We start from the raw sequence: 21,590 nt of genomic DNA on the forward strand, positions 1-21,590 counted from the left end.
CACCTGTTAACAGGAAATCCATTTTTCTTGTTGACATCATGTAATTGAAGATGCATTTCTTAGAATGTGCTTAGTTACACAAAATCCTGTGTTTATTTTTTTTTTTATTTTTTTTGGAGGGGGGAAGGCAGGACAATTGGGGTTAAGTGACTTGCCCAAGGTCACACAGCTAGTTTTGTGTTAAGTGACTGAGGCCAGATTTGAACTCAGGTCCTCTGACTCCAGGGCTGGTGCTCTATTCACTGCGCTACCTAGCCACCCCCTGTAATGATTCTTTATGTTGAGAAGTATACAGAATTGCCTAAAATCTGAAATGACAGTAGAGTTTATAAAAAAACTCTACAGCATATATATCAAGTATATATATATATCTCCAATTAAATATATATATCCAAGCTATTTCTGTAAGTATATATATCCAAGTGTATATATGTATATACATATATCCAAGTTCTTTTTGTCTTATATGAAAAACAGAAGGAAGGTGATAGACATAAACATCATTCTGAACCTTAAATGCATTTCACTTAAAAAAATCCAGCAACTTGTTTCAACTACCATCAGATGAAATCAGTGCTTGTCTCTATGCTGGATGCACTCGCTCTTCTGCCTTAAGACATGATTGCCTTCATATTCCACAGTCTTTTGTTTGTGTAACTAATATAAAACTTTCATATGGAAGTAGCTTGTGGCTGGAAATAGCTTCTATTTCCTAGCACTTTGGAGCTGCCCGGCACTATTCACACCAGTCAATCAGCAAACATTTATTAAGCCCCTCCCATGTGCTAGATTTGATGATTAGTGAACATCCAGAAATAAAAACAGAACAATCCCTTTTTGAAAGGAGCTTACATTCATCAGGGAAGATAAAATAGGCATTACCTATTTTGGTCTTCCCCAAAACCATTTGAGATGGCTCTTAGTAGCTACATGACCCTGAGCAATTCACTTAACTTTAGTTTGCCTCAGTTTCCTCAAATGTAAAATGGGAACAATATTAGAACCTTCTTCCTAGGGGTTATTATGAGATTTAAATGGGATCATTGTAAAGTACACAGTGTCTGACACATAGTAGGTCCTATATAAATACATATTCTATTCCCCCTTTTCACCTATTACTCATCCTTTCTGTGGTATATAGCCTACCACTACTGGCCCCAATCCTCTTTTCTCTGAAACAGCAAAGGTTTTTTGTTTGTTTTTTCGCTAACAAGACCAACTTGCATGCTTCTTTTTTTTCAGAGGAGCCATAGAGTGAGAAAATATATCCATGAAATTAATATCCTTGTGTAGAGTTTGTACACAGCACTCCCTTACTAAGTGGCTCCTCATTGCAAAGAAGCCAGGTTTTTTTTATATCTCCTAATACCTTATAGAGATGGAAAGTCAGGAAGCTGGGGTCTTGTTGAAGTCAGTAGCATCATATACTGAAAAAGAATTACGGCCATTCTAATAAAGGAAAATGGGGCTGCCATTCACCAAGAGCTCATTCTGCTTTAAGATCTCAAATATTAAGTCATGATGATTGAAGAAAACAATTTTGGCCCCAGATTCGGGCTTGTGATTCTTATTCTGACCCAATTTCACTTCACCATTTTGTAAGCAGTGTTTTTTTCCCTTTCTTATAGTTCCTGGAGCATCTGGAGTACCTGAGAACAATCCCCCTTGCACCGTGAACATCCCCATTGCCCCTATTCACAGCTCAGCACAAGCTATGTCCCCCACACAGAGCATAGGACTGGTACAGTCCCTGCTTGCAAATCAGAACGTGCAGTTGGATGTCCTAACCAATCAAACATCATCTGTGGGAGTGGCTGACCATGCCAGTGATAACACTATTCAGTACCCAGTCCCCAATAGGTATTCCAGTCCAGGACAGGTGATTTTTGGAGGAGTAGAAATGGGACGGATGATTCAGGCACCTCCCCAGCTGTCCCTCCCACCACAGGGGGCAATCCAGCTATCTATGGGGGATCATGGAGACAGAGAACATGAGCACCTCCAGAAGGCAGCAAAGGCCCTGAGGCCAGTACAGCAACTGGCAGCAGAAGGGGATGCTGTGGTCTTCGCCACTACCCAAGAGATCCAGATGAATAAATTGAACCCACCACCCCCATACCCAGGAACTATCCCAGCTGCTCCCACCACTGCAGCCCCTCCCCCACCACTGCCTCCACCTCAGCCCCCTGTGGATGTTTGTCTAAAGAAGGGAGACTTTTCTCTTTTCCCCTCTTCAGGACATTACCAAACCCCTCTCGGCTACGAGAGGATCACCACCTTTGACAGCAGCGGTAATGTGGAGGAAGTGTGTCGGCCTCGTACTCGGATGCTGTGTGCCCAGAACACTTATACCCTTCCGGGTCCTGGAAGCTCAGCCACCTTGAGGATCACGGCCACTCAAAAGAAGGCCCCACAGCCCTGTTCCAGTGCAACCCTGAACCGGTTAACTGTCCCCCGCTATTCCATCCCATCTGGGGACCCACCCCCTTATCCAGAAATTGCTAGCCAGCTGGCACAAGGACGAGGAGCTGCCCAGAGACTAGACAGCAGCCTTATCCACGCGACGCTGCGCAGAAACAACCGAGAGGTGGCTCAGAAGATGATTCAGTTGGCAGATAGTCAGCGGGCTACCCTGCAGCACCCGCCAAAGCCTAAGAGTAGTGCAGTAACTGCCCAGTACCAGCCAAGGCCACCTGCCGCTCTGTACACCTGTAGCCAGTGCAGTGGCAGTGGAAGTGGTGCAAACAGTGGTGGAGGGAGTGCAGGGGGTGCTGGTGCCAGCAGTGGCACATCCGGCCTCGGTGGTGGCCTGCGACCTGATCTGAGCTCAGTGGGCAGCTCCCAGCACAGCTCAGCCATAGCGCACTCGGTCAGCACCTCACCCTTGGCTTCCCAGTCTTCATACAATCTATTGAGCCCACCTGACAGCTCTCGTGATCGGACAGACTATGTCAACTCTGCCTTCACAGAGGATGAGGCCCTCTCCCAGCACTGTCAGGTGGAGAAGTCTGTTAGACATGCAACGCTAGCTGAGGCAACTATGGGAGTGAAGCGGCCTCCCCCTTACCAGTGGGACCCTATGTTGGGAGAGGATATTTGGGTTCCTCAGGAAAGGACAGCACAGAGTTCAGTGCCCAACCCCCTGAAACCACCACCTCTGATGATGGGTCAGGCCCAGCACCTAGATGTGTCCCGAGTGCCCTTTGTTTCCCCCAAGTCTCCAGCCAGCCCTACTGCCACTTTCCAGACAGGCTATGGGATGGGAGTACCTTTTCCAGGAAGCTATAATAATCCCCCTTTGCAGGGCTTGCAGGCTCCCTGCTCCCCAAAAGAAGCCCTGACCCCAACACAATTTGCACAACAGGAGCCCACTGTAGTACTTCAGCCAGGATACTCATCCAACCTTTCCTATTGCCCCTTGCCACCCATGTACCCAGGAAGCAGCACATGTTCTAGTTTACAGCTGCCACCCATTGCCTTGCATCCTTGGAATTCTTACAGTGCGTGCCCACCTGTGCAAAACTCCCAGGGCACTCTTCCTCCCAAATCACATTTGGTTGTGGAAAAGCCCATTGTATCCCCACCTCCAGCTGAGCACCAAGGCCACCTGGGAACAGAAGTGATGGTGGAGACTGCAGATAATTTCCAGGAAGTCCTCTCTTTAACAGAAAGTCCTATCCCACAGAGGACAGATAAATTTGGGAAGAAGAACCGTAAGCACCTGGACAGCCGTGCTGAAGAAGGGAATGTCCAGGCCATCACAGAGGGCAAGGGGAAGAAGGAGGCAAGGACTCTGAGTGACTTCAACTCCCTTATCTCCAGCCCCCGACTTGGGAGAGAGAAAAAGAAAGTGAAGAGCCAGAAGGACCAGTTGAAGTCAAAAAAGCTCAACAAGACAAGTGAATTTCAGGACAGCTCTGAAAGTGAGCCAGAACTGTTTATCAGTGGGGATGAGCTGATGAACCAGAGCCAAGGCAGCAAAAAGGGGTGGAAAACCAAAAGGAGTCTGAGGACAGCCAGTGAGCTGGAGGAATTCAAGTGCCGGAAAGCCAATGAAAAGGAGGATGGGAGGTTGGGAAGTCAGGGATTTGTGTATGTGATGGCTAATAAGCAGCCTTTGTGGAATGAGGCAACACAAGTGTACCAGCTGGACTTTGGAGGGCGGGTGACCCAAGAATCTGCAAAGAACTTCCAGATTGAGTTGGAAGGGAGACAGGTAAGACTGCTTTAAAAGTGGTAGCTAATTTATTTTGAAAAACCACATGCATCCCCAGAAATCCTATTCACCCTTTGGCTTGGTTTTTTTAAAAATTGCTTTAAGAAAAATTAACAAAAACTTACTTTTTTTCTCCCTTCTCCCAAACCTATTGAAGAAAAGGAAAAGAATCCTTGTAACCCCTAAGTATAGTCAAGCAAAACAAATTCCCACATTGGCCATGTCCAAAAAATATATCTCATTCTGTACCTAATCACTTCTCTATCAAGAGATTTAAATTCCCTCCCTTCTCCTTCCTTCCTTTTCCTCCTTCCTTCCCGCCTTTCCTCTTTCCCCATCCCTATTTTTCCTAAGCTAGAAATGCAGCAGCCACTCATGGAGCCCATTCCATTATTGATGGTACAGAAGCTTGGACCAGTTTCATTTCTGATGTAGGCCAATTCCTCCCTTCTTAGGCAACCAAGTGGTCCCCTGTATCAGTATACAACTTAGTGTGGGCACTCATTCAGCTTTAGCTCTGCTGTAACTCAGAACACCCAAACTTCAGTGAGCTACCAACCTCATCCTACCTAGTAGCAGAGATCGTAGGTACCTGCCATCACACTTAGCTTGGACTCATTTTAAAACAGAAATGTTTCACTTCTTCAAAAAAGATTCTTTATGTACAGTGGATTAACAGCTAGTATTACAAACCAGTTATTCAAACAAAATTTATATAATGAGAGAATTCAGACAGTACATATTTTAACACTTTTCCTGTCAGAGCAATTAAAAGGCTTCAGTGTGTTCATTATCTTTAGTAATACTGACAGCTCATGAACTTTCTACAAAAGCAAACCCCAAGAATTTTGTTCTACATGCCAATAACTGAACCATTAATTAAATAGAGCCCAAAGGAGACTGTCAATATAAGCAATTCGATAGTTCTCTGAATAACTAATTATGTTTGGTCTGGCAGAGTTCCTTTTACATTCTGACTTTGACTGAATGTGGTCAAACTCAGATGGTCTGTGAATTCTATTAAGGGCAGTGTGATTTTACTTCAAGAGACATTCAAGAATCTGTATGTTAAACCTTAAGTTAGAAAATGTTTTTCTACCTTACTACAGCCTTTTTATTCAATTAAACTTTCTATATTTATTAGATTTTTTTTAATTCTACTTTTGATTTTTTCAAATTTGTAGGAAATTCTGTTAAGAACTTTAGCAGAACTGATAGACTAATGCTTCTTTTTTTTTTAAAGAAATCAGGATTAAGTAACTTGCTCAAGGTTACACGGCCAGTTATTTCTGGGTATGGTGCTAAGTATCAGAGCCCGGATTTGATCCCAGGTCATCCTGACTCTGGGGCCAGTGCTCTTACTGACTGAGCCACCTGGCCACCCCTAAGCAATTGGGGTTAAGTAACTTGCTCAAAGTTACATGGCCAGGTGTTTCTGGGTGGGTGTTAAGTGTCTGAGCCCAGATTCGATCCCAGGCCATCCTGACTCTGGGACCAGTGCTCTTACTCGCTGTGCTACCTGGCCGCCCCTGACTAATGCTTCTTTGAACATTGCGTGATTCAGAGTAGAAAATTTTTCAAGGGTAAATCAGTAAGCAAAAATGAAAAGCTGTCAAACCATCATCAGAAGTAAATGTATTTTGAGCTTCTGAAAAATTTCAGCTGCCTTTGTTTTCCCCATTCAACTTTCATTTCTGCCCTTCTTTGCACTTTAGAGTTTAAAAAGGGAATAGATATGCCAGTTTATTACAGATGAACTCTATATATCAAATATATCAAAATTTGGGAATTTTTAGCTTGACTTTGTAGGTCAAGAATAGTATGAGTCTCTGTTAAAAGAACTTTCTTTTCCAGTTATAGTCTGTTTCAAGGTTCTGAAGCCTTTTTAGTTCCTTGAGGATTAATTACCAAATTCTCTCTTTTTGAGCCATGTTTTTGCCATTAAGGATCCTGTTCAAGATTGAGTAAGACAAAAATCACCTTGTATTTCAATGGGGCTTTTAAAAATTTGAGTTGAAAGGATATTGGGCTTCAAAGGACAGTTTTTCACAAAGGGTGTCCCATGAAATTTGCACAAGAAGTGACTGGGAGTCATCTTTTAGAGAGAGGAAAATTAACTGTACACAGTAGAAGTAAAACTAGTTTATGAATTTGTCTCCAATATTAAAGAGGAAACAAAGTGGGAGTATGGGTAATGAACATCAGTGAAGTCAGAGGATAGGGATTAAGATCCCAACTAACTCCTCTGTGGCCTATGTAATTAGGAAAAATCACCTTCCTTCCCTGGATCTCTGTTTCTCTGATCTCTAAAATACACTTACCTAGGTGATCACTAAGTTTCCTTCTTGCTCTAAATCCTATTATTTTTTTTAATTTTATGTTTATTTTTAGTTTACAACATTCATTTCCACATGATTTTGAGTTACAAATTTTCTCCCCATATTTCCCCTATGCACCATCCCAAAGCAGCGATCCCACTGAATGCCCCTCCTCCAATCTGCTCTTTCCTATATCCTCTCCCATCCCCCTCCGACTTTCCAGTTGGGCAAGATGGAACTCCATACCCCAGTGCCTGTATATCTTATTTCCCAGTTGCATGTAAAAAAATAATTATTTTTAACATTTGATTTTAAAACTTTGAATTTCTGATTCTTTCCCTTCCAATATCACCCACCCTTACTGGGAAGATAAGCAATTCAATAAAGGTTGTATGTGTGTAGTTACACAAAACATTTCCATAGTGGATATATTGTGGAAGACTGACTATATTTCCCTCCATCCTATCCCACCCCCACTTGTTCTATTTTCTACTTTGACCCTGTCCCTTTTCAAAAGTGTGTGCTTTTAACTACCCTCCCCCCTTATGTCATCCCCCCTCTTATCCCATTCTCCCCTACTTTCCTACAGGGTAAGATACCCAATGGAGTGTGTATGTTATTCCCTCCTTAAACCAAATTCAATGAGAGTAAGGTTGACCCATTCCCTTTTGCCTTCCTGTGCTTCCCCTCCATTGTAACAATTTTCCCTTGCCTCTTTTGTATAAGATAATTTACCTTATTCTGTCTCTCCCTATCTCCTCTCATTAAATTCCTCTCTCACCTCTTAATTTTATTTTTAAAATATCATCCCTTCCTATTCAATTGATCCTGTGCCTTCTGCCTATATATACCTGTACACATATATACACACACTCACATATGTATTCGTATGCACATATACCCTCCTATATGGATATACACACACACACACAAATTTATATTCCCTTCAACTATCCTCATACTGAGAAAAGTTTTATAAGTTACAATTATTGTTTTTCCATGTAGGAATGTGAATAGTTCAACTTCGACAAATTCCTTATGATTTCTTTTCCCTGTTTACCTTCTCATGCTTCTCTTGCTTCTTGTATCTGAATGTCAAATTCAACTCTGCTTTTTTCATCAAGAATGCTTGAAAGCCCTCTATTGTGTTGAATGACCATATTTTCCCCTGAAACATTATACTCAGTTTTGCTGGGTATATGATTGCTGGCTTTAATCCTAGCTCCTTTGACCTCCGGAATATCATATTCCACGCCCTTTGATCCCTTAATGTAGAAGCTGCTAGATCTTGTGTTATCCTGATTGTGTTTCTACAATATTCAAATTGTTTCTTCTTGGATGCTTGTAATATTTTCTCCTTGATCTGGGAACTCTGATACCTGGCTGTATTATTCCTAGGACTTTTCTTTATGGGATCATTCTCAAGAGGTGATCAGTGAATTCTTTCAATTTCTATTTTGCCCTCTGGTTCTAAAACATCAGAGCAATTTTCCTTGAGAATTTCTTGAAGGATGATTTCTAGGTTCTCTTTTTGATCATGGCTTTCAGGTAGTCCAGTAATTTTTAAATTATCTCTCCTGGATCTATTTTCCAGGTCAGTGGTTTTTCCAATGAGGTATTTCACATTGCCTTCTATTTTTTCATTTGTTTAGATCTGTTTTATAGTATCTTGATTTCTTATAAAGTCCTCAGTTTCCATTGGCTCCAATCTAATTCTGAAGGAATTATTCTCTTCAGTGAGCTTTGAAAATCTTTTTCTATCTGGCAAATTTGGCTTTTTAAGGCATTCTTCTCCTCATTGGCTTTTTGGCCCTCTTTTGCCATTTGAGTTAATCTGTTTTTTAAGGTGTTATTTTTTTCAGTCAGGTTGTTGATTCTCTTTTCATGATTTTCTTACATCATTCTCATTTCTCTTCCCAATTTTTCCTCCACTTCTCTTACTTGGTTCTCAAAATCCTTCTTGAGCTCCTCCTTGGCCTGTCATCAGTTCATATTTTTCTTGGAACCTTTTGGTGCAGGAGTTCTGACTTTGTTGTCTTCCTCCCATTCCATGCTTTGATCCTTTTTGTCCCCAGAAAAGGAATCTAAGGTTTGATTGCTGCATTTGCTTTGCTTCCTTTGCTTGCTCATGTTGCCACTCAATTACTTGACTTTTGAGCTCTTTGCCACAGTAGAATTCTGCTTCCAGAGAGGAGAGCTTTGTTCCAAATTGCTGGGTTTTCTGCCGCTGCCAGAGCTATTAGTTGGGCGCCCTCTCTACAAACACCACAAGCTCTGGCTCACTGGTCACACACCCCAGGACCTCCACCCAAGACAGTGGTCCACATCCAATCAGGTCAAAGCAAAAACAATATCCCTCTGAATGGTTGCTTGGTCCCCCTACAATCTGCAGACCAGAAACTCTGAAGCAGCCACATGGCAGCAGCTGCATGACTGCCATGCCTCCGCTGCTTCCGGCTCTAGGGGCAGGGGCCAAAAGTCGCCCGTCCACCCAGTTCCAACAGAGTTCCACACTGACCTTTTACTTTGCCTTTGGCATTTATCGGTTGATAATTCTGGAAACTGTCACAGCTGCTGGTGATCCATTCTCCCAAAGTCCACTCCAGCCGCTGCTGTTGGGGCCATCCTGGGGCTAAAAGTGTGGGCTCATGCAGGGCTGGGCTGGGCTCTCAGCGTGCTGTTATAGACCCTTCCTGTCTGCATTCCAGGCTGCCTTCAGCAGTAGATTTGTATCTCTCTGTCACTTTGTGGGTTCTATAGCTCTAAAATTTGTTTAGAGTCATATTTTATAGGTATTTGAGGTGGTGATAGGGGGAGTTCGTGGAGTTTTCCTGCTTCTATGCCACCATCTTGGCTCCACTCCCCAAATCCTATGATTCTATATGCTGGTTTATTTAGCTTGCAAGTTTCTCAGAAGTACCATGAAATTCTCTTGGGTAGGGAGAGTAGGAAGGGAAGGGAAAAGAGAGAGAGACCCCTTCTCCATATAACTGGTCATATTATTGTTTTCTGTTCAAACTTAGGGGGGACAAAAGCTTCAATTGCTACTGTTTAGCATGAGCTGGTATTTAATTGGTAGATTGAATTTTTCAATAATTTTTCATCTCATTTTAGTTAATCCGCTTCAGATTTTGACTTAATTCATATCTTCCCCTAACTTACTTTTTTTTTTTTTTTAACATAGTCATTATAAAAGAGTTGCAGTAAATATATCTTTGGTCAACAATGTTAAGGGCTGTTAAGGGATCCCCTGAACTTATCTTTTTGAGTTGCATTTTCCAGGAACTGGACCCAGAGCATTCAGAAGGCCCTGAATGTGTCAAGGACTAATCTCTCCTCCTAGCTGACATAAATTGTTGTTTGCATTTCAAACTGTACTCCCTGTGTGACCCTGGGAGTCAAGACAGGTGTCAGACAGTCTGTACTAGGCTTGTGCAGCCAGGTCCTTGTAGCTAAGGAGACCATAATATCTTTATGGTCTAGTTGTTCCCAAGGGAAAAAAGAATGTGGCCTCCGTCTTGCCTTGATCCTCTGTTTTGGTCGGGGTTTTGTCCTTTTCCAACCTTGACTGAACCTTTCTAATCCTATGCCATGCCTCTTTAGGTTGAGGCTCTCATATCTCCTCCTTTCTTGGTCTTGTCATAAATATGCAAACTTACATATGAATTGTAAACTCCTTGAGTCCCATATGCATGGTCATTTCTCTTGTAACAAATTTAGTTTTCATGTAAGTTTTGTGAAGTTGTAATTGCCTGTTGATAAATATAAGATCACTTATAATTGACTAATCTGTAATCATTATTATTATAGTAAGGTCTGCTATTTATCATACATTTGACCATGGGTGAGTCAATTAAGCTCCATGAATCTCATTTTCCTCATCTGTAAAACGAGGGAATTGGACTAGGCCATTCAGTCAATAAATATTTATTGAGTACCTCCTGTGTGCCAGGTACTGTGGCTAAGCCCTAAGGACATAAAAAAGAGGTAAAAGTTACCCTTGCTCTTAAGGAGCACACAATATAATGGGTGAGAAAGCAAGCAAATATGTACAAACAAGCTACATACGGGATAACGAACAGAGAGAAGGTACTAGAATTAAGGGGGATAAAAAAAGGGCTTCCTCAAGAAGATGGGGTTTTGGTAGGAACTTTAAGGAAGCCAAGGGAGCCCATAGGCTACTGAGGAGGAAGAACATAATGGAAATGAGGGACACTCATTGAAAATGACTAGAACTTAGAGATGGAGTGTCTTATTTGTGAAACAGTGAAGAAACTGGTGTCACTGGATCAGAGTACATGTTAGGGAATAAGGTATAAAAAGACTAGAAAGATAGGAGGGAGAGAGATTGTGAAGGGCTTTGAATGCCAGAGGATTTTGTATCCTGATCCCAGAGCCTATAGGGAGCCATTGGAGTTTATTGAGTAGGGGGGCAACAGGTTATGGCATCAGTCCACATGTGAGGTTTTGAGTGGTGGCAGTGTGGAGGACAGAAGGACATGAATTTGAGAGAAGTGAAAATGACAGGCGTTGGCAGTAGAATGGATAGAATGAGAAATAGCGATGAGTCCAGTGTGAGTCCTAGATTGTGAGTCTAAGGGACAGGGAGGATGGTGTGGTCCTCCACTGTAATAGGGAATATGTATGTGGGTGAGCAGGGTGGGGAATTTAAAGGGAAAAATACTTAGCTGAGTTTTGGATATGTTGAGTTTAACATGTGTACTGAATAGCCAGCTTGAGATCTCTGAAAGGCATTTGGAGATTCAAGATTAAAAGTCAGCAGAGAGTTTGGGGCGTGAGTGGTAGGTAACTTCTAAAGGTCCCTTCCTGCTCTAAATTTGTGATTCTCTCTTTGATCTGTGAGGATAGCCTCATATACCAAAATAATAATCTTCTATTCATAGTTACCAGTCCCTTAATTCAAATGAAAAAAATTAATTATTGTCTAAATGACTATGTGCATTCACTGTCATCCTAGCAATTATTGCAGTAGCATGAAATAGAGACCTGCCAAGGACTGTAAAAAGCAATTGTCATGTAAATGTTCATCTTCACTCTCTCACAAGGACAAACTACTGAATGTGTCAAACTTCAGGAAGTTTTGGTGATTGGGACAACTGGAGAAGCATGCTTAAGACAAGAACTCAATTTTTTCATAGATCACATAATTAGTGCGCTTTAGGTTTGAATTGAATTTTAAAATTTCTTTTGTGTTGCAGTTTTAACTGTTTTCCTTATTTTCTTTCTTCTTCCTCATTGCCCTATCATAGGTAATGCAGTTTGGAAGGATTGATGGCAATGCTTACATTTTGGACTTTCAATACCCCTTTTCTGCTGTCCAGGCATTTGCAGTTGCTCTGGCTAATGTGACTCAGCGCCTCAAATGAAAAAAAAAAATGACTCAAAGGAGAAAGAAACACAAAGAAACCTTTTCAAAGAAGTCCAATCCAGAAAATGCTGGCGGACCCAATGTTGGGTGTAACAGAGGTGCCTGCACGGACCAGAAGACAACAGCAAACTGGAAGTCTATCAGGCCCCCCAGAGAGGCCACTGGACTGTAATTGCTATTGTTTATTTGGGTTTTTAGTATCCTTTATCTTTTTTTTTTTTTTTTTACAAAAGCAAAATATAGTGCTGGTATTTGAGAGCAAAGGGCTGGAACCATTCATTGTCATGTTGGGAAGTGTAGCTTTGGCTTGTGGTAATGGTTCTATTGTGTTTGCTGATGTAAAGCTAGTGGGGAAGGGGGGGAGGGTTGGGAAGTGGGGAGGGAAGAACAGGACAACTGTCCTTTTGGATGGACTGCCTTATGTTGTAATGACCGGTGTAACGGACACGTAGAAATAAAAGAATCCAAGCCCAGTCAATTAATGTGCATCAGTTTATTAAGCTGGCCAGCGACAGTCTCCCAAAGAACCTTAGGAGAGCTGCCCCGACCATAGGGAAAGGGGGAATATTTAAAGTCAAAAACCACCAAAAAAAGGTGTGGGAAACAAAGTTAGTCTGACAATGGAAGATAAGCACATCCATTGTAGCCAGGCCTTGGTCTGGACAGTTGTATAGTCCTTGCCCTGATTTATTGTGAGACCCAGATGTCCAGGATCATTCTGACATCTTATCAGGAAGTATGGCTAGGTCTGTTTCTCACAAGAGAGGGGCTCCTGGCTAAGCACATACGAGTTCAGGAAGAATTCAGTAATTTCCAAACTTGTTACATACAGGGGCTTAGTATATAAGGCCATGGCCATTTCAATATCACATTATTCTTTTAAAAACATGGCACATACATGTTATTTTTCATTCCCTCATTGCATCCACCTTTTATTACTACCCCAACATTGATAATGGTGTAAAAACAAAAGCAAAAAAAATTCAAACTCCCACCAAAAAAATACTTGAAAATTCAGGTTCTATTCATTGGTAGCTGAATATCGCAGGTACCTTTTTTAAATTTCTAAATTCTAGGTTGTTACTACAGAGAGAATAATTGTATACCGACAGGCATTTTGGTAACACACAGTATGAGAGAAATCTGCTTCTGAAAGGTGGTATCATCACCTGGGATAAATATGATTTGCTCTATGATGAAACGTGAGGGGGAAATGGGCTGCAATTTTCCAGTATTGTTAACAGTACTAGGTGGACATGTAAGTGAGAGGCCTGTTGTGTCTCAGTGTAGACCAGGTTGAAGGGCTATACTCCTCTTTGAGTGCTTAATGCTTAAGATGAGTGATTTTAGGAGTTACATAATATGTGAGAGTTTCTCTCCTAAAAGCAGTGATGATTGTTTGGCATGGTTGACTGAAAGGAGGTGAAGAGGTTGAAATCAGAGAGATATAGTGAGAGGACCACTGGCTGGGTATGTGATACTGGGAATACTTTTGGACAGTATGGGTTGGATCAGGTGGCTACTGAGCTTACTTCCAGCTCTGTAATTCTGTGATTCTGTAGTGGGATGATAGTGAATTTTCTCAAACCAGTGGTGTGTAAGTCCTGCTGAGAACCAACTCCAGTCTCCTGTAAGTTGGGACAGGGCTACATAGAGGAGGTTTCTGTATGTTTTCTATTTTCTTTTATCCTCCAGATATGTCTTTACTGCTCTCTCTCTCTTAAAGAGAAAAATTACCCTGATTTTTACTTTGAAAATATGCTTTACTTTCTCTGCTACATATAATTCTAAAATCCTTGAAGTAATTTTCCATTAGAATGGAAATTGTGACTCATGTATTTATAAGGGCGCATTGAGCAGGGTAGTGAAAGATTTTGTTTCACCAGGTTTTGGAAGTTGTCCTGTTGTTTCCCATGAATAAAGTTACTTATTTAATAATACAGAGTATTTTGCAGAGGAATAAAGCCTTTACAAAAATCAGTATAAGAGAGCCTTAGGAATTACTGTCAATAACTTGCTTAAACTTTTTTCAAAGGATTTCTATTCCACTGGTTTGCTGCTGTTAAGAAAGCTATTACGCCCACCCCGGGTTTATCTGTACATTCACTTGAATGAAAGCTTCTTAAATGGAAGGAGGACAGAATGATGGCTGTGTACAGTACAAACAAGTCCATCACAAATGCTTCTTTTAAATATGATTTTGAACATCTGGGCATTCCATTTGGACCACTTGGATAAATGTCATTTTTGTGCTTCAGCAAGGACCCTTCCTCCTTTATCTCAAAATTAAGATGGCTCTCCATAGTAGAGAGCTCCTTTTTTGTATCACCTTCATCCAGCACCTCTTCCCACCTTCAGGTGGAAGAAGGATTTCTTGGGCAGTGTTTAGGCCCTGAAACCAAGACTTAATTGATTTTTTTCTGAATACACAAGTTTGATATTGCTAAACAATGTTCCTAGGAACGTGCAAAATGTTAGTTTTAACTTGTCTGCTAGTTTAGGGTCCTGTATTTGGGTTTTGTTTGAAAACAGACAAGTGGAAAATGATATAAAAAGTTAAACTAGGTATGTTCATGATTTAAGCATTTATTTTTAAATTCCCTATTTGCTTTTATAAGCATAGCAAAGCAGTATCTAGGCATAAAAATTAGCTCATTTTTTGCTAAGAGCAAGATATTGTCAATAGACATTCTCTTCAGGCCCTAAAAAAAAACATTGATATGATTTTAAAACGTTATGAAAGTTACTGTTTGCCAGCCAAAACTGAGTTTAAGATTTTATATTTAAACGTTACAAACCAGTTTTTTGGTAGATAAGTTCTTCTAGGAAGAATTTAGCAATGTGTTCAGAATTATCTAATTCTTTTATACATTAGTTTTCTGTAGCCTGATAATGGCTTTTCAGTGCTTATTTTTAGTTGTGCAATAATTGTTACAGCCTAGTTTTTTAAATAATTTAAATGCAAATTCTCTTATTGTCCTAGAGACAAATTATTTATCTTGCTTAATGTAATAAGTGTTTTTAGGGATTATTTTATTACTATGTACTGGTGAGTTATACCCACTTTCTTATTTATATAAAAAGCATCCTTGTAACTAATTATTTGGTAGCAGTACATTTTGCTGCAAGAATTACAGAATATGTATAGAAAGATTTTCTTTTTGCTGGACAATTTGCAACTTTTTATAATTTAAGGGAAAAATCCTGTTAATTAGGCAGTTAAAAAAACAACAATATCTTTGAGTATATTCCATTAAGACTATGGTTTCCTTGTGATGATGTAACTTACCTAGATGTTTTCCTTTTGTGTTAAACTTTTTTTTTTTTACTAAAGATAGTATATTTTGAGTGGGGAAAAATGAGAGAATGGGATAGCAGTGGGGAGAGGATTTTAAGTAATCTGCTTCAGATTTTTTAAAGTCCTGTTTGATTTCTGAAATATGACATAAAAGGATAAAATAGAATATGTAATAAAAGCCTTTCTATATGAGGTTCAATGCACAAGGAAATTCTTTGGGATTACTGTTCAAAATCTTTATGTCAGATGAGTGTGGAAATTATACTGCAAAGATAATTTGCCTTTTAACAAATTCTCCACCTGCTCCCCAAAAGACAAATAGGTTCTGCTCCAAATTACTTTGTGCACTTTTTAGTGCTTCAGCCTCGTTTTGGACCTCTGCAGTACAATATCTGGGTGGGTACCAAGGAACATGCAGCTAGTATTTAACACCTGTCATCTGCTCTGGAAAGTGTAGGGGACAGCATAATCTGGTACCAAAATAAAGCATAAATTTATGTCTATGGTAGCTGTATCTAGAGTGTTTTTAGATTAAGGATGATCCTTTTACTCATAAAAGAATTCTTTTCATCAGAGACCTAATTACTTTAAGTTGTTATGAAGTTTATGTGTGTGTACATACATATATATATATACACATACATATACACATGCATGTGAAAATTCCTGATGGGAGCTCTAAATTTAAAAAAAAGTATTAGTTTCATAAGAATTGGCTTCATGAAGAATATACTCTTTTCACAGAAGGTGCATATATTTGACCTAGAAAACAATTTACAATTAATTTTACCCTAACTACATAAAAAAAAAATAAAATTTTGTGTGCAAACATACACTTTAAATGTAGGTCACCATGATCTTGAGACCAATAAAGCAAACATTTTTCTGAGTTTTGATTGTACTATAAACCAAAATGTTTTCCAGGTTAATTCTTCTTGACTTAGACTATATTAATTGTATAGTATCCTACTGAACTACAAGCAAAAACTTGTGTCATTATCTTGTTGTGATATGATGCAAAGAGCATTAAATTGTAAATCAATTTCTAATGACTTCTGATGCTGGCTTTACCCCTTTTCTAGCTTTGTGGTTTCAGGTAAGTCACTTGACTTCTCTGGGGCTCAGTTTTCCCATTTGTAAAAATAAGAGGTTAGGTCTCTCCCAACTCTTAACAAAGTCTATTGTTTCAAGTGGTATAGTTTTAAGATTCTACTTAGGTGATTTGAAATACAGGTTTAATCAAGAGAATATCTTTCTCCAGGATTGCTAATGAATGTATGTATGGAATCCAACTATTTCATTTTTTAAAAGTAGTCCTTTTAAATAATTTGTCAGTAGGAAAGAATTGATTTGGAATTTTGTTTGCTTTCTAAAAGTTCTCCAGAAACCTTGAACCAAAGAGGATGACAGAGGAGTCTCCTTCTGATTGTTACCTATGTAGTCAGCTTCCCTGCCTGAAAGGCATTTAAACCACCACTCCTTATTTGCATCATTTCCATTGAGAAATAGTGTGTGTAGAATGAAATTAAATATGTGTGTATACATATGTATGTATACACACATAATAAACTTAGGTGTATGTTTATGTATGTATGTATATGTCCAAGAAGACCTAGAATTTCTGAAATGTTCTCTCCATTGTTACACTGGCTTGCAAGAGAATTCTTTTCTTACACAGCAGCTTTGAAGAATGAACCAACATATACCTGTAAGAAGTTTTTCATTTGGCCATGTAAATGTTAAAAAGGCTAGTCAAGATAATGTTAATTTTTTTAATTGTAAAGAAAAAATTTTTTCATGTAACAAATAATATTTGAGTTCATAAAATTTCATAATAGCACACAGTTCGTAACTTATCTCCATTATGTGTTTATGTCTCTGTTTTATAAAACTTGAGGTTTTCTTTTTCCAAATATATACATATATATGTTTATATTTGTGTGTTCACTTTCAATTATATTTTCTCATTTTTTTCTTGTAACTTTCTGTTTGGGGTGGGGGTGGGGCTTTAAGATCTTGTTGTTTGTTGTAGATAAAAATATATATAGTGTTGTGGAATAGCATGGGTATGCATTTGACTGAAAAAGGCACTATTGTTTACCAAAAGGGATATTCTTTGCATTTGTTTATAAATGCATTACTTTGGTACTGTAATTTTGTACATTATTCCTAAGTTTATTACAACTGTTTTTGTCTTTTCTTCCTTTCTTTTTTCTTTCAAATTAAGTGTGCAGTTATGAAAGTGCATAAGTCCCAAACCAGACAAGACCAGCATGCTATTTTCAGTCCCTTGGGGAACAGAGTACACCTGTGCTGTGTGCTCTTTCATAATTATATAGCATTATATTTCAGTTGACTGCCTTGCTTTCTTTTCTGAACCAAGAGCTGTTCAGACCCTGCATTACATTTGTAATAAGACTCACCCTAATCTGCCTTTCCTTATGTATTTTGTGTATTAGATTGTGAAGGAGGTATCCTAGAAAGTATTAATGGTTTCCATTTTAAAAGATGTGGTTTGTCTAAATTCTTTACTGTCTTTATTATTGAGATGGATCAATTGCCCTATTTTTTTTCCTTGATGATTTGGAGTTGTAAGAGTTGTCCAGCTGTTGCTTAATAAAATTTTGCAGAATAGAAAAATCAGTAACTGTAGAATTGAGATGCTTTTTTAATGTCTTAAATCCTTCTTAAAATAGATCACTGTCTTCATTGAAATTTCTTGAATACCCCATAACTAACTTTCTTGTATCTACTGTATTTTGTGATTACAGTTTAACCCATTTGGAACTGTATCTACCATCATTCATATGGGACTTTAAAACCCTTGTCATTAAGCTGTAAATTCCTAGAGGAAAAGAACCATGTTATGTTTGGGGTTTGGGTTAGGAGGCTTTTTGGAGAGATGGGAGGATGAAGATAAAATTCTGTATTCTTTTTTTTTTTAAGCAAGGTTACACGGCCAGGTGTTTCTGGGTGGGTGCTAAGTGTCTGAGCCCAGATTCGATCCCCAGGTTATCCTGACACTGGAGCCGGTGCTCTTACTCGCTGTGCTACCTGGCTGCCCCCAAAATTCTGTATTCTTAACCTTTATTGTTTGTAGATCCCTTTGATAGTCTAATGAAATATATGTACCCTTTTCAGAATAACACTTTTAAAGGAAAAGAAAGAAAAAGAAAAAATAAATGATTACCAAAGAAACCCATTTTGTTAAAATATAGTTATGAAAATATTAAAGAAAAAAATGTGTGGGTCCCAGATTAAGAACCTTTGGTCAAAAACAAGTAATAAATACTGAGTTGATACATTTTTTGTTAATTTTTAGGAAATTGTCATTTTTATTCTTCTCTATTTCTAACTCATAAGCAATTACTAAAATCTATTTTTCCCTTCCATATAATTCCTTTAGACTATATAATTTGATAAAATGTTAGTAGGGCTGAAGTGGTATGTACATTTTTCCATTGTCTCTATTTTAGGAGGCAAAGAAAATACAACCTATTGCATTCTTCTAATTGTACAGATATAATTGTACATGTACTACTGATGTAACTAGGGTTCATCTATTAAGCGTTTTTGTTTGTTTGTTTTGCAGTAAGAAAACTTCTCAAGAGTCATTTCTCCTTTTCTGTTCTAGGATCTTTTGGTACATTCACATTGCACCTGCAGTCTAAAAATAACCATGGAACTGTAACTATGTTCTTCAATAATAGTAGTTCTAGAAGGCAATTTCTGCTTTTAGAGGTTGACAGAGTTGTGTCTTATAATTCACTCAGCAACAAAAATTAAAGGAAATTTTAAGGTAAATTTTGTATCCATGAACTAAAGGTCTGAATTTCCTTATCTAAATAAAGTAGCAAGGAAGACTAGCAAGGAACATAGCCATTGTAAACTCTTAAGAATAAATCTGTTGTTGAACTTTATGGACTTGTCATTTAGCTATCAGGCTACTCAATGGAAATCCTGCCCCCAGGCTTTCTCTTCTGGTATGATTTTTTTAAGTCTAGTTAAAGAAACTTTGGCAAATTCTCTTTTCCACAAAGAATTTTGCATTCTTTGGAAATGACACCTTCTGACTTTAATCTAATTTGTAGTATCTTTGTAGCCTTAGAATCATAGAGAAGAAAGTTAGCTCCTCAAAAATTCAAAGCAAAAGAAAAATGATTTCATTCATTACGTTAGGATGTAAGCTCCTTGTGAGTAGAAATTGTACCATTGTGTACTTATATCCCAAGTGCTTAGCACAATGCATAGCACGATAGTAAAAGCCTAATAAATGCTTATTGATTTATTGATTAGGGAGCGTCTTTCCAATGAAGCTGTAAAATTTATGATCAGCAGGCAATTTTTCCTTTTCAGAAGAAAATCAAAGGTCTAAAAAAGGAAATGCTTTTTCATAACTAGAGCAGATTGAGAATTAGATTTTGAAATTTCTGAGTCCCGATTATGTATCATAAATTTCCTTCTTACTTCCCTGTTACAGCATACTACTCCTAATTACATTCCCCCACTCTAAGCATAACACTCCCACACTACACTGGAAGACAAATAAGGGGAAAAATTCTACATGAGTGAATAATCTGTTTTATAATCTGAAAGTCCCTTTATGCAATGTGAAATTTTTTGAATTAGGGAAAACATTATTTGCTACTAGATTGATTTAATATGGAAATAAGCCAGTGATATATCAATTCACATTTTCCAAATCTTAGAATTTATTCCTAGAACAACTGGAAAACATGAAAATTTCAGTGAGGAGGGGTACAATAATACTTGCTTCACATAATGTTCATAATAGAATGTCAGTATAAGTAGTACAAAATACAGAAGTTTAGGAATATGACACTAATAAGAAATTAAACTGAATGTGGGAAAAATACCCTTATTATCTGTATCCATGCCAGTAACTGGGCACTTCTCCTGAGCTCCTAGTTTTCAAAGCATTTTATCTTTTTAAGAGGTATGTTCAGCTTAAGGATAAGGTAGAATTCCAGCAAGATAAAGACATAAATATTCACATCTAAGATCAGTCCCCTTCCATCACATCAAAACAGCAAGATACACACCTAATACAGTAAAAGAAAAATGAAGGGGAGTGAGGAAGAAGACATTCTTAAAAGAAAAACCTGACAAAAAATTAAGTGACTAAACAAATGAGCAAAGACTTTATAGTATAATGAGGAAATCCTATGAGGTTTAAAAAAAATGCAAGGAGATTGTTCCCAAAGACAGGAATACTCTTTCTTAAATAGTATTTTATTTTTTCCAATGACAATTTTTAATGTTCATTTTTTATAATTTTGAGTTCAAAATCTCCCTCACTCCCTAAGTCAGTAAGAAATTTGATATAGGTTATATATGTGCAATCATATAAAACCTATGTCCCTATTAGACATGCTGTGAAAGAAGAAACAGTTTACAAAACAATTACTCTTTGCAAAAGGGAAAAACAATGAAAAAAAAAACCCTAAAAATAATATGCTTTGATCTGCATTCAGACTCCCATCTTTTCTTTTTCTGGATATGGATGGCGTTTTCCATTATGAATGAGATTTTTGGAATTGTCTTGGATCATTATATTGCTGAGAAAAGATAAGTCAGTCATAGCTGATCACACAATGCTGCTGTTACTGTGTACAGTGTTCTCCTAGTTCTGCTCATTTCACTTTATATCAGTTTGTGTTAGTCTTTCTAGGTTTTTTCTGAAATCTGCCTGCTTATCATTTCTTACACCACAGTGGTATTGACAGGAAAACTCTCACAATAACAAACTCTTCCCAGATGAGATTATATAAGAAACACTAGAGTGGATAATGGAATCTCAGGAAGAAGAATAAATTCAGAGGGAGAGGGGGGGCGGCGTGCGTGGCAACGGGAGGGGGACTTCTCTAAACATCTCAAAATCACCAGAATAAACCCTAAAAAGGTAATTGAAGGACACGATCATAATTGTTTTTCCAGCTCAGGTTGGCTTAGGGAGACAAAAAGAGGTCTGCAGACCAAGAAAAAGGACAGGGAGAGAGGAAGGGTCTGGACAAGAACATGCCCCGTGGAGCACTCCAACACAGAAAAAGGTCATGCCCTATATTAAGAAGCAGTTCAAGACCTGTACTAGCGCACTGCAACTTTGTGCAGCAACTAGCAACTTTTATCAGCCACTACCCTGCTCTGAATCATAGATCTAGGGCAGACCAGGGAGGGGATGTGAGCCCAGAAATAGCATTCTAGGATAGAGATCAATTAGGGGCCCTAAGTAGTATACCGAGAAAGGAGCAAGTTCAAAAATTTAAGTGGCAGCTACATGGCTGACTCTGGGAGCAGAGTTGGATCTTAACTCCCAGCTTCTAGCCCAATCTGAACACTGCAGATTAT

At 38.7% G+C, this 21,590-nt stretch overlaps 1 protein-coding gene across 3 annotated transcripts in view; it reads left to right on the forward strand.

The window, feature by feature from the left end:
• TULP4 (TUB like protein 4) overlaps positions 1 to 17,864 on the forward strand; it is a 294,458-nt gene extending 276,594 nt beyond the window's left edge. For all 3 annotated transcript variants that reach the window (XM_069070313.1, XM_069070312.1, XM_069070311.1), the window contains 2 exons: positions 1,629 to 4,216; positions 11,805 to 17,864. In XM_069070313.1, coding sequence (XP_068926414.1) covers positions 1,629 to 4,216; positions 11,805 to 11,921 — 2,705 coding nt within the window. In that variant the 3' untranslated portion in view covers positions 11,922 to 17,864. The remainder of the gene's footprint in view (positions 1 to 1,628; positions 4,217 to 11,804) is intronic.
• The last annotated feature ends 3,726 nt before the right edge of the window (positions 17,865 to 21,590 follow it).

Source organism: Petaurus breviceps, unplaced genomic scaffold, assembly GCF_028583685.1.
Source record: "Petaurus breviceps papuanus isolate PSGF00001 unplaced genomic scaffold, PetGlider_PUasm1.0 90808, whole genome shotgun sequence".
Lineage (NCBI taxonomy): Eukaryota > Metazoa > Chordata > Mammalia > Diprotodontia > Petauridae > Petaurus > Petaurus breviceps.